This window comes from Chiloscyllium plagiosum, chromosome 10 (genome assembly GCF_004010195.1).
Source record: "Chiloscyllium plagiosum isolate BGI_BamShark_2017 chromosome 10, ASM401019v2, whole genome shotgun sequence".
Taxonomy (NCBI): Eukaryota; Metazoa; Chordata; class Chondrichthyes; order Orectolobiformes; family Hemiscylliidae; genus Chiloscyllium; species Chiloscyllium plagiosum.
Genome location: NC_057719.1, coordinates 24997711 through 25015108, shown reverse-complemented (window position 1 = coordinate 25015108; position 17398 = coordinate 24997711). Strand labels below are relative to the sequence as shown.

The 17398-nt window shown below is 37.3% G+C and overlaps 1 protein-coding gene across 2 annotated transcripts in view; it reads right to left on the bottom strand.

Annotated features, from left to right (window-relative positions):
* Positions 1-545: 545 nt before the first annotated feature.
* Positions 546-17398, bottom strand: part of btbd7 (BTB (POZ) domain containing 7) — a 48157-nt gene continuing 31304 nt past the window's right edge. For both annotated transcript variants that reach the window (XM_043697193.1, XM_043697194.1), the window contains 7 exons: positions 15220-15295; positions 13385-13545; positions 12607-12750; positions 7754-7940; positions 6001-6179; positions 5252-5635; positions 546-4165 (listed from right to left, as the gene is read on the bottom strand). In XM_043697193.1, the coding sequence (XP_043553128.1) occupies positions 3350-4165; positions 5252-5635; positions 6001-6179; positions 7754-7940; positions 12607-12750; positions 13385-13545; positions 15220-15295 (1947 nt within the window). In that variant the 3' untranslated portion in view covers positions 546-3349. The remainder of the gene's footprint in view (positions 4166-5251; positions 5636-6000; positions 6180-7753; positions 7941-12606; positions 12751-13384; positions 13546-15219; positions 15296-17398) is intronic.

Sequence of the window (17398 nt, the reverse complement as noted above, 5' to 3'; positions counted from 1 at the left end):
GTCATTCCTGAATGCTGGATTTCGAGAAAGCCCTGAGTAACACTTTTTAAAAGGACTGTTTGGCATTTGGGGAGAAATGTATATGTCTGAACAAGGTACAAGAAAAATGAGGAGGGGAATTTGAAGAATGGTTCGTTTTTAGAAGAAATTCTACCTTGCAAATACAAATAAGAGTAAACAGACATTAAGACAGAGCTGAGCTGAAAGGGGAACGTTAATGGAGGGTGTTTAGATGGGGGAGATACTTAAGCACACTAACTTTATGGAAGCTAAAGTGATCATTTGAGCTGAACTTTATGTACAGCTGAATATCGGCATTAGTTTTAAGGTGGAAGTTTAATGGTGATATGTGCTTTGGGTTGCACAATAGATCTTGGTTAGACTTTTATGCATATCACTAGGCATCCATGGGACTTGAGTGATTATGATTTCAAGGAATCAGTGTAATTTTTGATTCTCGTGGTAAACCACTCTGCAGCACATTAATTTAAAACTGGAAGTTGCATATTATATACCAGTTTTACAATTTAAAAATGAGTGAAACATTCTATAGACCATTTATTTGAAACACCACTTATGGCAATGTAGAATTTGTTACATGCTTTTTCTTCCCCTCCCAGAATAGTAGAAAAATAGATCAGATTCTGTACAACTACCATGGTACTTGATAGGGAGATGCATCTTATTAAGCAATAAGAATCTTACTAAGATGCTAAAATAAAAATAGTCTCTTTAAAAACATTATATACACTGAAGCATAGTAGAATCTACAAAGATGGTTATGCAGTTTGTAGAAAACACTTGCATAGGACATTTGATCAACATTACTGATACTTGAGCCTTTAGGATGGAAGGCACTTCACTGTATCCCAGTAACAGCTTCGATCAGAAGAATCAAAAACAAATTATGAAAGGATTAACACTAACAATGCAAGTTTTTGAAATCTTTTGCTATCAAACACCAGAACCTCATCTTTAAACAGATTCCAAGATTTTGTACAGGTCTAACATTCAACCAAAGTTAAATTGGTAAATCACTGCAATTTAAGAGCATGCATTTGTTGGGGAGTGGGGAAAGCAAAGATGATATACAGCTCATCAGAACAATATAAAAAAGTAGCAGCAAGTCAGGCAGCTTTGAGATACTGTGCTGTATACTGGGACAGTTACACAGATTATCCTACATTTAAAAAGAATGAGACAGATTCCAGGCATATAACAATTTTACAATTTTGAACAATCATTTGAAAAATTGCTGAGCAGAAGCAACAATTTCTTGTAAAGAGTTTAGTTTTGCTCAAATTTTTCAAGCATTTGCTTAATCCAGTAAAATCTCATTTCAAGTTCAGGTACATCTGGAAACAATACACCTGCCTAGTGTAATGAGACAGACCAGATTATTTTACCCCTTTCCCTGAAAGCAATATCTCCATGCACCTTGGGGAACAAAAATAAAATTCTGTTGTGCCTTTCATAACCTCAGGACATCCCTAAGCTAATGAAGTACTTTTGAAGTGCAGCCATTGCTGTAATGTAGGAATTACAGCAGTCAATTTGCATTCAGCAAGGCTCCACAAGGAACAACGCAATGTTATCTGAAGAATTTATTTTGTGATGTTGAATTGGGAATAAATATTGGTCAGGATACTAGGGAGAATTCCCCTGCTGCTCTTCAAAATAGTACCTTAGGATCTTTTATCTCCACCTGAGAAATCAAGCAAGGCCTCTCTAATACCTCACCCAGAGCTCCTCAATTTTATGCTCGTCTCTGGAGTGAAAAGCGAATCTTACGACTTGATAGCTCAGAGCAGGGAGTTCTGCAAAAGCTGAAATTCATTTAAAGTTGCTCATCAGGAACGAACCTTCATGATTATATTTTAAATCTATCATTTTGATTGCAGTACCACTAAAGACAGATGATTAGATTGCATAGTAGCAGTGAAGAGATCAGTTTTTCTATCACTCATGCTTTGCACTGGAAACTGGCAGTTATTCATTCATTCACACTAACCTATCTCCTCTCATTTTACTTCTAATCCTGATCATCCATGCAAACAAAAATACAAATACTGAACAGTAAGAACATAAAAAAGTGAAAAATAAACATGCACAACTGTCAATCCAGTTTTATACTATAAATAAAAAAGTTTAAAACCTACCACAATCCACTTGTTCTAAAACAATAGTTCTATGGAGCTTGTTGGCTACTTAAAGTTTCCATATGCAATTTTTCTTTGAATCCATAGATTTTCTACAACTAAAATGAATAATTTTAACTCCCTACATACTTTCTTGTCTCTAGGGTTAGCATAACACTTTCCCCTTCAAACAGATTAGAACCCTGTGAAAACTGAGAAAAACGCTGGATGTGACTCACTTGGGAATTGAGACCTGAAGCTGACCACATGCTGGGCAACAGAAAAGTCCCTCAACAAGGGAGTGCATATTGCCCAAATGTGTGCAATATGCAAAGTCTACCTGGATGCAGCAAGGGGAAATATAATAATTTTAAAATCATAACATAGATCTCAGATTCTAACTTTTCCCTCCAATTAGTTGATTGATTCAAATACTTCAAAGTACACTATTTTAGAGACCAACATCCAAAACTTTCAGAAGCAGCTGCCTAATCAAATGAGGAGGAGAAAGGCCAAAGAGGTTTCACATATCCTGCCACTGATCAACATGAGGCAAAAGATATGGCAGCAGTTTTGGATGGAACTCTAGCTACTTTATCTATGTTGCTAGGATTTCTGCCTTTGGGATTCAGCTTCTCTCCAAATATTAAAACATTAATCTTATAAACCGATTGTCACAGCAATCTGATTGTCCCAAGATTAAGACAACGGATTCAGATTGACTAGGATCTGTGCTCTCTCTCAATACAGGCAGTGGACCAATGGAATACAGATAATCTTCCCTTTAAGTGTATTCCAATGCCTAGAATATACTTTAAAAGAATACCATCCATTCTAAATAAGACTATAAACTTTCTCAAAAATGAGAAAATACATCAACTGGTATCAGACATACAGCTCACCATTAAATATCACACAACCTTAATTCAATACGCAAAATACACATTTTTAAACAAACCTGTAAAAAGGAGGTAACAGATCAAGCATTTTTTTTCTCAAAATGGTAAACTCGATTAAGCAGACTATTTAAACATTAGAAAGAATGAAAATACTGGTGCAAGACATGGTCTTCCAAGATATCACAAAAGTCATAGAAAACCATCTAGAAATAGTTCAGATCAAGGTAGAAATGTTATATATACAAAACTTTATGAAAGCAAAGTTAATAATGGAGTCATCGCTGAAGAAAACAGACTAGATTACAGTCGTCATTAAAGAGCAGATTTTTTGTATGGAAGGTCAGGTCTGCTTGGTGATCTCCTTTCTCGGCTTAATGTATCTTCTCTATGCTGAATATTTCTGTAAGGCTGGATACTGACTCCTGGCTCCAGCATACCACCATCAGCTGACCTTCTATTGCAGCTGGCCTCATGATTCTCAGAACTGCAAGGCACATGCAAAGCTCGACTTGCTGTTAGGCCACAAGTCAGATCTGTCTCCATTAAACCTCTACTTCTAGTATGCAGAGATCCTCCACTAGACTCTTGTAACAGAGCCAAGTCCAATCTGTGTGGAGGTTGCTCCAAGAAATCAAAGTACGGTGGGTCACTAGGTCGTGGCTGATGAACTTCAGGAGGCAGCAAGTATTCTCTCCTTGGTTCTTCTGGTTTACTCGAGGTTACGTTGCAAAGTGAGGTCATTTTGAAACTTGCTGCTGCTAGCCTATTGTGACTGTACAAGTCTGGACCCAAAAATGTTCCTTGTGCAGAAGCTGGTGTACGCCTACTGGTTCCTGGAGTGTATGATCGGTAAGCTGTACTGGAAGAGAAGTCATACAGATCTGGATACTCCGGAAGGCCTTCCCGAGATTCCAGTTTCAGCTCAGGTTTCCTCCTCGTACTGTGTGTATGTCTATTGTGTATATACGGAGCAGGACGTGGAAATGATGCCGAATCTGAAACCATTTGGTTTATTTCAGCATTCAGACTCAGTTCTGGAAACCTTCTATCCTTCAGTGATAGATTACTTAAGGATGTCACACCCATTGCAATGTCTGGCATTAGTTCATTTAATGTACCTTCAGTATTCTAGGAGAATTTAAAGAAAGACATTTATAAAGTTTCCAGATCCACAGCTTTATAAACCAGACTGTTTAACATAATTTGTCAGATACTTACCAGCATGCAAAATACTTTTTAAAAATTAGATTAAATATAAAATCTTATTAAAACTTTTATGGAAAAGTTTTAATACAACAATGGAAACTAAACATTCTCAGCTAATCATTAGCAGAGTTCCCTGGACAACATTCTCATGTTTTCCTACTCTTACAATCAAAACTGATGTCTGGACTGAGATCACATTAATGTTCTCAATCCAATAAGAGAAACAATTCTCTCAAGGCAAATAGTCATTTGCAATAAAACAACTGAATTCTTGTTTTAAAAAAAAAATACATGTTTTGAAAAGAGATCAGTTACAGCCAATTCTGCAGAGTTGAGAATGTTTCATTATTAAAGTAGGGACCTTGCCTACAGGTCATGTTAACGTCTTAATACATTTTCTCAAAGGCACTGGAACAATTTTCTTTGACCACAGCATAAGAACACAAGAAAAATTAAAATTAAAATCAGGTGATCAAACAGGATGTGGCATCTAGCATGTAGCTTCACTTCATGGAAGCACAGTTTGAACAATCCATTCACAAGTCTGTAAATTCACTCTGCAATACTACTGAATTTACAGAAATCTGTAGTATTGGTATAAAAATGGGACCCAGAATATTCAAAAACACTCGCATTGGGACCCAGAATATTCAAAAATCAGTCTCAAGTTCACTGTTTATTTGAATCATGAAAAATTAATGCTTTTGTAGCACTGCTAAATGTAACCTTAGGAAACAAATTAGGCTGGTTTTGCCTAGTTGGAAATAAATACTTGATTTATTGAACAACAACAGCATCAATTAACTATCTGCTATGGAAGTCTCAAGGAGGAAAGAAAAGCACTGAGGTCATTGGCTGTTCGTCAATAACTCAGATTAAAATGAACTCTCATTAGAAATATATTAATACCCCATTTTAGATTCCAAGATCTAGGCCAAAAATTGTAAGGAAAGGCATAAACTCTTACATATTTTATTACTGATCTAATATTTGGAAGTCAGAACTTACCGTCGGCTCTGGTGCTATCCGAACCAATCCAGAAGAATTGGTGCAATCAGGAGGCATTCCTTTACCACCAGATGGATAAACAGGCCTCGAAGCTAGCATAGGGTATAGCAGAGAACGGTTACAAGGGTATGACAAGGAGCGAGATGACAACTGGCCTGGCAGTCTCTGCCTCCAGTCTACTTTGTGCTTTTCATGAACTGGGGGAGCAGGAGGGTGATATGGTGGCGGAGGTGGTGGTAACGTTGGATGGAATGCTGCACAGGGTTCAATATCACCATATTCTACAGCTGATGAGCTGTTTATTCTACAATGGTTGTGCTGCCGAAGACCCAGCAGTGGACTCTCATCACCAAATCGTTCATGAGGAAAGAATTTATGAGGATTCTATGGGAAGTAAACATAATTCATTATCAGAGCTTTCCTTCCATACCTATATTTATTAAAAGGTCTATGTAGAATACTATACAAACATCTACTGCTTATATATAAAAAACTGTAGGGAGTATTAACAGAAAAATCTCTACGCTGCAGATTAATAATTTTAAGTGCAGCCTAAACAATTTAGTAAATTTTGCCTAGCTAGATATATTGCAGCAAACTGCTTTGGTCAAAACAGAAACTATGCAAGATATTGCTTAATAGTTTTCTGAAAGCTTATTTGTAGCTTGTGAAATATAAAGTAGAATCTTAAATCAGTTTTAGTCTCCACTTATCAATTACATTTCTAGGGCCAGTAACATTTCACATACCTGAAGCAGCTCAACAGCAGCATCGGGGAGGTTAAATTCCCTCAACACACGAATCTGAATTTCGTAGCTAACAGTTGCTCCTTCTCCACAATTCAATGCATATGCACGCTGGACCTGATCAGTGTGTCTCAGTTCCTGTAGACGTCTGATCATATCTTTTACCATATTCAATGGAGGGACTGTAAAGTAATATTCATTTATTTAGTAAATACTTTGAAACAATTTCTGTGTTTATAGACATTCCATACAGGAACAGAAACATGGGTAGCAAACATTCTTAAAATGTCAAGATGTACTTTGCCCCCAAATTCTACAGCAATGCCTCACCCAAATGGTTACCATTTACATATCAACCACAGTACGGAAGATGTTGAGAGGCTATACAACTCTTATAGACTTGGGTCTAACAGATACCTTTATTAATTTAATGGTATCAGCTTCTCTCTTACTCAGAGTTGTCTCTCATTTCTTTAAATCCACTCATAAGACAGTAGAATTTTCATGAAACCTTGTGATCCAAACTGGATATGCGAGCTGAATTGTTATAGAGTCAAAAGAAAAACCCAAGAAAAAAAGCCAGTTTACTTGAATCACTTCCATAAAACTAAAATTTCAAACTTAGAAATGTGTATTATTTAAGAATGTTATTATACAATTTGAAAAAAAACGGTCTTCCGGGGTACAAACAAAAGATGTACAACACATATAATCCAATGGGCCAACGCAACCCAAAGATTTTACCTTCAGTGCATTCCTGAATTATGCTGGAGGCGAGTATCCGAAAATGATCTTTATTAAAATGAAACTAAAACTTAAACATTGTCAAAACTGGATACAAAGTTAAAGCTTTTCAGTTTTCATTCATCAGGACTAGGAACAAGAAACAAATTTGAGAAAGGGACACCAATTTATATAACATGAAAACTGGATGCTGATTGGTTGGGTCATAAATGGCACGAAGATGAAATTAGAAAATGAAAATATTAGCGAGTTTTAAGATTTGTAGCTCAGGTTGAGGTTCTGGATGTAGGTTTGCTCGCTGGAAGGTTAGTTTTCAGACGTTTCATCACCAGACTAGGTAACATCATCAGTGAGCTTCCGGATGAAGCACTGGTAGCATGGCCTGCTTTCGATTTGTGTTTAGGTTTCCTTGGGTTGGTGACATCATTTCCTGTGGTGATGTTATTTCCTGTTCTTTTTCTCAGGGGTGGTAAATGGAATCCAAGTCAATGTGTTTGTTGATAGAGTTCTGGTTGGAATGCCATGCTTCTAGGAATTCTCAAGCATGTCTGTTCGGCTTGTCCTAGGATGGATGCGTTGTCCCAGTTGAAGTGGTGTCCTTCCTCATCTGTATGTTAGGATACTAGTGAGGAAATGGCATCACCACAAGAAGTGACATCACCAACCCAAGGAAACCTAAACACAAACAAAGTGGGCCATGTCACCAGTGTTTCATCCGGAGGCTCACTGATAATGTTACCTAGTATGGTAATGAAACTTCTGAAAACGAACTTTCCAGCTCAGCAAGCAAACCTATATAAAAATGAAAATATATGTAATCGTATGCAGAGGCCAACTGATTATAAATATTCCAGATTTCTCAACTGTTGTGAAAGTGTACAGGTTATTTCAAGGGGGTCGGGACTGGTTGGAGAGGGGGAGGGTGGTGTTAAGAGAAAGAGGGGAAACCAATTACTGCCATGAAAGTCAACATCAAGTCAAAACATTAAACCACAAAACATGCACCACTCACCAGGTATTTCATTGGCAATGATCGTAGGAGGATTGGATGGTGTACCTATCGGCTGGTGACTGATTAAATGACAACACTGTGGTACTGCACTGTTCACCATGTACAGGGTGTCTGGTACATTCGACATGCGAACCATGCGCAGTCGCACAAGGTCAGTCTGCTCTACCATCATTTCATCCAAAACAGCCTGAGAACAAAATTTCATGTAACAATCCATCACGTGATCAATAATTGTCTATTAACCTTTTTTTTTAAAAAATGTACTTCTTGAAAAGTTGCTAAACTTGTAAAGTGGAAGTGGTGATGTGTTGCAAGTTTTACCATCTTTCGATTATATGTTCTAGTTTGGTAATTTAATGCAAGAGTGGGCAATTCATTTGTTTTTAGACAAGTTTATAATTAATAGCTTTGCTGAAAAGCAGGACTAATCTTAATACTTCATTATGAAGTTAATCAATTTAACACTAAAAGCTGCTGAGACAATGAGTAACATTTTACTGTCTATCAAAATCCAAGCCCCTCCTGCCACAAACCACTTTTTATTTGAGGGGAACAAGCAGTTTTTACCAACACTGCCAGAAAAGCAAACAGGGAACTATTTAAATTTCCTATCTGAATTGAAGTATTGCTTATGCCCTCAGTTTTGCTTGCTGTTAGAACAAATTGATAGCATATGAAAAATTTGCAACACAAATGTTCATGCAACCATTACAAGCCAGAGCAATTTAAAATCGAATAGGAGGAGCAAATTACAGCAAATGCTGGAATCTGCACTGAAAACAACAAATGCTGGAGATCACAGCGGGTCAGATAGCATGCACGGAGTGTGAGCAAGCTAACATTTCGAATCTAGATGAAAAGTCATCTCGAAATGTTAGCTTGCTCTCTCACCATGGATATTGTCTGACCCGCTGTGACCTCCAGCATTTGTTGTTTTCAGGTAAGATTGTAAGAATGAGACGGCACGGTGGCACAGTAGTTAGCACTGCTGCCTCACAGCGCCAGAGACCTGGGTTCAATTCACGCCTCAGGCAACTGTCTGTGTAGAGTTTGCACATTTCTCCTCGTGTCTGCGTGGGTTTCCTCCGGGTGCTCCGGTTTCCTCCCACAGTCCAAAAATGTGCAGGTTAGGTGAATTGGCCATGCAAAAAATTGCTCGTAGTGTTAGGTGAAGGGTAAATGTAGGGGAATGGGTCTGGGTGGGTTGCTCTTCGGAGGGTCGGTGTGGACTTGTTGGGCCGAAGGGCCTGTTTCCATGCTGTAAGTAATCTAATCTAATCTAAATAGCGGTGCTGGACCATTCAGCCCACTAAATACGTCTCTGCCATTCAAAAGGCTGCAGCTGAATTGACAGTAGCCTTAACACCAGTTTTCCAGCTGCTCCCCCATATCCATAGATTACCTAGTAAATTGAAAATCTGATCAGCTCAGCCCTGAATATATTCAACGACTCAACTTCCACAGCTCTCATGATAAACTGATGCAATCCCTGAGAATTGTCTATTAGGATTTAAATTATTCAAATTACTTTCTTCAAAATCCATTGCATTACTCATTGAACATCAAGGATAAGTTAATACATGTTGACTATGTATTAGTGTCAATATTTAAAGAAAGCAGCTAGTATTAATCAATGAATTACACTTGTCAGAACCTTCACTTCATTACACATGCTACCAGGCATACACAAACTGTGGTGGTGTGTTATTAGAGGCAATTCTGAAAAATAGGACTTACATGCATTTGGAGAGGGAAGGACTGATTAAGCATGGCTTTGCACAAAGGGAAATCGCTGTCTCTCAAACTTGATTGAGTTTTTTGAGGTGGTAACGATGTTACTAAAGTCCACATAAACAAAGTTTAGGGTGTAGCTTTGCTCGCTGAGCTGTAGGTTTGCTCAGCAAGCAAAGCTACAACCTAACCCTCAAGCTGAGCTACAAACCTTCACAAACCTTGCAATAAACAAAGTTCCACATGGTTGACTAATTAGTAAAGTTAGATCACATGGGATTCAGGGTGAGCTTGCCAATTGGATTCAAAATTGGCTTGATGCTAGAAAACAGAGTGCTGGAGGAGGATTGTTTTGAGGATTGGGATGCCAGTGATCAGTGGTATTCCACAAGGGATTGGTACTGGGTCCACTTGTCATTTATATAAATGATGTGGATGAGAATTGAGGAGCCATGGGTAATAAGTTTACGGATGTCACCAAAATTGGTGGTACACTGGACAGTGAAGATTATAAAAAGATTTTGATCAATTGGGTCAATGAGCTGAGGAGTGGCAGATGGAGTTTAATTTGAATAAATGCGGGATATTGCATTTTAGTAAACAAACAAACATTATTAAATTAATGGTAGGGCTCTGAGTAAGAGAGAAGAAGAGTACAGCACAATACCTGCCCTTCAGCCCTCAATGTTTTGCTGACCTTTTATCCTTCTCTAAGATCGGACTAACCTACATACCCTTCATTGTGCTACTTTCTATGTGCCTATCCAAGAGTCGCTTAAATGTCTCTAATGTATCTAAAGTTATAGAACACAGAGACCTAGATGTTCAGGTACATAATTCTTCAAAATGTCTGTCAGTGTGGTTAAGGAGCAGTTTAACAAGTTTGCCTTTATTGCTTAGACCTTTGATTATAGTAGTTGGGATATCATGTTGAGGTTGTACAGGATGTTGGTGAGGCCTCTTCTGTGTACACACAGTCTGGTCGCCCTGCTATAGGAAGGATATTATTAAATTGGAGAGGGTTAAAAAAAATTACCAAAGTGTTGCCAGGAATGGAAGATGAGTTATATAAATAAGCTGGGACTTTTTCCACTGGAACTAGGAAGGTTGAGGGGTGACCTAATAGAGGTTTAAAAAATCATGAGGGATGTAGATAAGGTGAATAACAAGGGTCTTTTCCCTAGGGTGAGTTCGTTCAAAACTAGGAACCATATTTTTAAGGTGAGAGGAGAAAAACTTGAAAAGGACAACAGGCAACTTTTTCAGTGTGTGGAATGAACTGCCATAGGAAGTGGTGGATGCAGGTATGGTTACAATATTTAAAAAGCACATGGATAAGTTCATGAATAGGAAAAATTTGGAATTATATGAGCTAAACACAGTCAACTGGGACTGCTTTAGTTTGGAAACATGATTAGACCGAAGGATCTGTTTCCAAGCTGTATGACTAAATAAAATAAAGTGCAGCACATACCTTAAGTATTTATACAAGCATATTTCTGAAAGGTAACATTCTACATAGGGTAACTGTCTTACTTATATCTTTATTCTGCAAAATTAAAATGACCCACTATAGTCAGAGAAAATGTTACAGATCAGACAAAATAAAACTGTGTACAGTAACAGTTAGAGACAAACAGCTTAATGTGTCCAAATTAATATCAATGAACAATCGTAAACAAACTGTAGACAGATGGAGTCAACTGAACTGCATAAAAGTATATACAGAAAATCTAACTGACAAGATGGAATTTAAGAATTCAAATCTAATAAAGGAAACAGAATATCAAAGTATTAATTGACATTTATGCCAAACTGAAAGAGATTGTAATTACAGGGAACCTCACTTATCAGAATATCAATTATTCAAAAATCGGATTATCCAAAGGAGATCTTGAGGTCCCGACAGAACCATTACATCAAAGAGGTGTGTCCAACACTGATCGCGTCTTTTGTTTACAATGATTAAAAGTGCTGCCAAGAACAGTCCTGGACTGATGGGAGCGTAGACACTAAATGACTGACCTCCCATCCTCTCTTTCTCTCTTCCCACACTTTCCCTGGAGTTCTACACAGGCATATACCTTAAAAGTTACAGTAAAAAGTTGTGTGCGTGCCACTTGAAGACTCACTCGCCAAAAGGCAGTAGCAGCAGCAACAGTCTTGTTGTTGGTGTCCAGTCCGGCTGCCCTGGAGAGGGGGGTGGATGTGGAGGCGGACGGAGTCGCACCGTGGGGGGGCAGTGTTGGGGGGCAGGCGGGAAACTGTGTTGGATGGGGCTTGCAGTGGGCGATGCTGGGGGCGGGGGCTCACGCACGCTGTGCTGCTGCTAGTCTCCTGAACGGGGAGCAGACTTAATAGAAAACTCAGAGCCCCAGAAGAAAGGCACCGAATCGATTAAACGAATAATCAATTATCCGAACGAAATAGTGCCCACCCATCTTGTTCACATAAACGAGGTTCCCATGTAAATGCTTAGAATGCAATAACATTTTATTCAAATATAGGCCCAAGTCTTTACCTAGTTGCATACTTATTTTTACTGCCACTTATTTCGGAGTTCTCATTTTTAAAGAGTGAGATAAATGAAAATGTCAGTATTATAAATCAGAAGTTTACAATGAAAATTAACATAATCAAAATTAAAAACTAAACTGCTCTGTTAAAATTTAACTTCAAACCTAAAACGTGTGTTATTTCAAGTGTTAAGACATGTTCCAAGCTCACTCAGGACACATTACTGTACCCCTGCCAGATCTCACAAACACTTAATCTAATAAGCTGTCTTGTACAAAACACAGGACCCAGCAATTCTAACTGCGAAACATCATCCAATTGAACAGACAGAGCATATGGCACAGTGCCAAATGGGAGCTATAAAAGTCATCAAAGACCAAGCAAGTTATTGCACTCCTTGTGGAGGGTATTCTAAATTTACTACAGCCTATGATTATGAAGAGATTACAATACCTCATTTAAATACAAGGAATAAAACAGAAAATAGTTTACATTTATCTATTTTAGTTCATATTGAAGATATTAAATTGTAAAGTATATGTTTAATGGACAGCTTTCCGTTTTGGAATATGATTTACATTTATTTTAAAAAAAATAAACTATACCTTTGCCTCCTCCACATATGGTGCAAATAAACGAGGTTTCACATATATCCCAGCATTCTTCTGACGTATCCAAGCATGAGATTTTCCGCTTTCTGCTGTTGGCAGCATATCTGATGGTGGCGTGCTAATCAGTCCTCTCTTTATCTAAAGAGCAAAAATGGTATTGCAATGGCATCAGCATTTCAATTGATATACCACTCCTGATTTTGCTATATAAACCCCACCAAATGGAACGTGATATGTGATTATGTTGTCCTCTTGCATCTACAGTGCTCCCTGAGAATGTATAGCAAGTATAGCTCTATTTCATAGAGTGATGCAAAAATACCCAAAATTTCCCCCAGCCAGATTAAAAGTCATTATGGCCTTGGCACTAATCACCATAATTTACACAACTGCTATTTATTGATTACAACAGCTCTAACCAAAAACAGATTCATTCCCCATTTATAGTCCAGCTGCCATTAATCAGTTTAGTATTGGCAAACAGTAATATTGTGAAGCAAAGCATGAGAACACAACAGTAAGAGAAGCAAGAAGAAGCATATAACTGAAGTACAGAGTCCTACAAATGGCCACTGACCCACATCTATGTCACAGCAGGCTGTTACAATGAACCACAGATAAGGGTACTGGGAAAGAGGTTTCCTTAATCACTCATGTTGAATCCAAGAATTAGATGGATCATAAAATGAGCTACACAATTAAGGGACAGAGTAACCTTCTAAAGTCAAACAAAATAGTTTTCTTTTAAAAATAAACAAACTGTAAAACCCACAGCATCATTAAGAACTTCGCTGTTCTGGGGCAGAATATGATCTATGCGAATATGAGACAGCAGTGGGGACAAGATCTCTTTCAGTTCCTCTGGGTCAAGATCACGTCGCTTTACACCTCTCTTGTTGACACTGTGTGCAGTTCCACTCAGCAGGTTTGGCTCTAAACCAAAAACAGAGCATTAATAGCAATCATCACAATTTTTCATTCCAAAGAATGGAAAACAAAAGAAAACATAAATATCAATAAATTGCATTTATAAAGCATCTTGAATATGGTAAAAACACCCCAGGACAATTAACAGCAATGCCAAGCAATATTTGACACTCAGCCACAGAGATATTAGATCAGATGATCAAGAAAGAAAGAGAATGTGCAAGAGGCTAGGGTTGGAGTACAGAGTTTTAAACAGATTTGACGGGGTTTACAGAGATTGGAGATGACGTTATAACATGATTTGAACAAAAAAATGAGAGAATTGGAAAATCAAGACATCAAACCAGGAGCTAACATAGGTCATAGGAATACAGCAGTATTGCAAAAACAGACTAGGTGCTCTAGAATCCAGGTAACAGACTTGTTTGGATGGGTCAAGTTTATTTAGATTTTGTTCATTATTCAAAAGGGCTAGTTTTAACAAGTTGAATATTATTTATTTAAAATGCACACCAGTCATTAACTAAATGCTATGTGAGAAAATTCATTAGTCCATCCCAATTCATAATCCTTAACCACTGCACTTAAAGTTACCACAAGAGGTTGAAAGTTCTGTACGAAGGAAGATTCGCTGAAGGTGAAAGAGTGTAGAAAAACTTTTAACTTTTAAGTGAAGGGACCTTATAGAAAATTTGGAGACAGACATTTTATGCAAGGCTAGGATTAGAGAAACTGATTACACAACAAAATTGAACTAAGGAATTGCCTCTGCACACTTGCGGTTACCTTGCACAACAGACCAGAAACTAATGCTGCATAAAGTTTAGTTCATTCAAGTACTGAAAGAGAACTGGGTCAATTTCAAATTAACAAGAGATTTCAGGTACATTGATCTCAATCCAAAAAAACGTTACTGCAACAGTGTGTTAATGGACTTCCTTCATGCTTCAAACTCCTTTAAGTGTGATTAGTTTTCAAAATAAGGACTAAATTGAAACAAAGACTCACCCAATCTATAACTTTCATTATTAGTATATTTTTAAATAAAAATCTCCAATTCTTCCATATCTTATGTATTTAAGTTTGAGATTGTTCAGTTTTAAAAAACGGAACAATCACAAATTAAGAATTCAATTTGTTGAAAGCAATCCTAGAATTATAATGCCAAGTTTATATGTAACAAATGCAACACCATGCATAACATTATTTATTTCTATTTAAAAATAACCTTGCAGTTTACTTTTTCCAAAGACACATTACAGAACTGAAACTTATGTATTTAAATCTAAGAATACATACTTCTTTAAACCATATTCTGAACCATGTTTTTTGTTTTAAAAATCATCCAGGGTGGTATAGTTTCAATTCAAACAACACAAATTTAAATCTAGAGAAAACAAGTTGATTTGAATTTAATCTAGATCAGTTTTACTTGTGTAAGTAACATACATAAATTAAGGAAATTTAAAAGTTGGACACTGAATAAAATTTACTTCAGTAATAATACCATCTCAAAACAAGTATGGATGCTTTGGAGTAATTGAGTGTCAAGAAAGTTTTTATTTTGTATTTGTCTTTAAAAGTTCCTGGTTTCGCACAATGATTTCTACAACTCTACTTGCATATTCTGGTTAACCAGAGATTCAGAAAATGATTTAAAATTTATAAACAAATTCTCACCTCTTTCTGCCATTTGTTTCATGAGTTGGTGCTCTCCCCACTTACTTATGTATTTTAGGATGTCTTGTTCACTAGCCTTAAATAAAATGCAAGTATTGTTAATTTCTTAAATTTTCTTACAAAATATCTAGAATCATGTGAAGAGAAAGTGACAGGATACAAGATGTTCAGGACGTAATTATTACCATGAATTGCTTTGATAGAACGCACATTTGGCAACTGCTTATACCTAAATCATTGATAACACTTTAGTGCCCCCATAAAAGGGCAATAGGCAAAACTATAAAGTATAATTTGAAGCTTGAAGTTATGCCAAAAAATCTTTCATAAATGTTGATCTCCAATATATCAATTAGAAACCCATTAAAAATTGTATATACTTTAGATGCATTCATAGCATAATCAGCAATCAACATTCTTAATTAATCAATCAGAAGGATGACTTAGCACTAAGTCATTACTTGGAATAAATGTAACAACAGACTGGAAGAGTTCCTATGGGTATCTTGTTTAAAAAAAATGTGTTAATCTTCCACAGTATGAGAATGGGGAGTTAACAGTCGACAGCAAAGAAACAGCAGATGAAATGAATAATTTATTTTTCATCTGTCTTCAGTAAAGAGGAGGCAAAGAAAAAAATTTAAGCAATAAATCAGAAAATGAAAGGGAGGAGTCTGGTGAAATCAGGGAGACAGTACTGAGCAAACTGATGGAGGCAAAGATCGAGACATCCCCAGGTCTTGATGAACTTCATCCTAGGAGTCTCGAGATGGCTAATGAAGTAGTAGATGCACTGGTGTTAATTTTTCAAAACGCACTAGATTCAGAAAAGGTTCTATCAGGCTGAAAAATAGCAAACAAAATGTTCTTCAGGGTGTGTTGTGGGAAAGTGTTCGAATCAATTGTGGCTAGGCATAACTTCATAGAAAAACTCGAGGTAATGAGGAAAATTCAGCATGGTTTTCTGAGGGACAATGGAGGGATTTGGGAACAACGATAAAAAAATCCATGTGCTACTTAACTGGAAGAGAGAGGCCATGTCTTAACAGTGATATCACTGGACTAGAAATCCAAATACTCAGCTTAATGCTCTGAAACACTAGTTCAAATCCAACCATGGGAGCTGGGGGAATCTGATCAATTCATCTACATGGAACATAAAGCTAGTACTAATAATGGTGTCATGAAACCACTAGTGTCATAATATCACTAATAAAGGCATCAAGTCTTACCAGGTCATAGGTCTGCTTTCTCATTACAGAGAGATGACTGGTGATGGTTTAACCTAAGGGTCACCATGCCTTACAAAAGGAAAGAGGTTGGAAAAGCAATTCCGTCATGGTAATCTCAGCAAGTATGGGATTTGAACATAATCAGTTGGCATCACTTTGTATCACAAACCAGCCATCCAGCCAACTGAGCTAACTTTCAGTAAGATAGCAGAATGCATTGGGAACTGAAAGTAATGGCTTCAATCTTCCTACTCGTTATCTGAATGAAATTTCTGCTCATCCAATTTTGGATGTTTGATAAGCACTTTGACAATTTAGAGACAGCGTAAAGTTGAGAAGGGTGATGGGTAACAGCAGTGTACATATTGGAACTGAAATTATGTTTTCATATTAGGTCACTGACAAGCAACATGTAGATGAGAATTAAGAGCACATAGGTTGAAGTGGATGGCATGACTAACTGTCAAGAACTGCACAGACGTTGAAAAGGAGGGCAACATAGTCTGGTTTTGTTAGTATTACAAAGAGCAGTCTCAGCATTATAGCAGGAATAGAAATCCAATTGGAGGAGATGACGCATCATTACAGGAAAAATGGGATTGAACTTGAGGTAACATCCAGGTTCGAGGACTTAAGAAAAAGGAGTTTGAAGATTGGTTGATAATAGAGAGCATTGACAACAAGAGATTTGTAGGAGATAGGGCTATAACTTGAGCAGACAAACATGTCAATAATACCAGTTAATATGCAAGTAGGAACAAAGGTTAGGTAGTGATTTAGTGGGAATAAGATTCAGAAAGCAGGACATGGGCTCATGGACATGAAGAACATGAGTGGAGGTAGAAGAGAAACTCAAAGGTACAAGTTCAAAGCTAGCATAATGATGGGTGGGTGATTATTACAGAAGAGCTTTCACTGAGCTAGGCGAAAGTGTGGAAGTGGCAGAG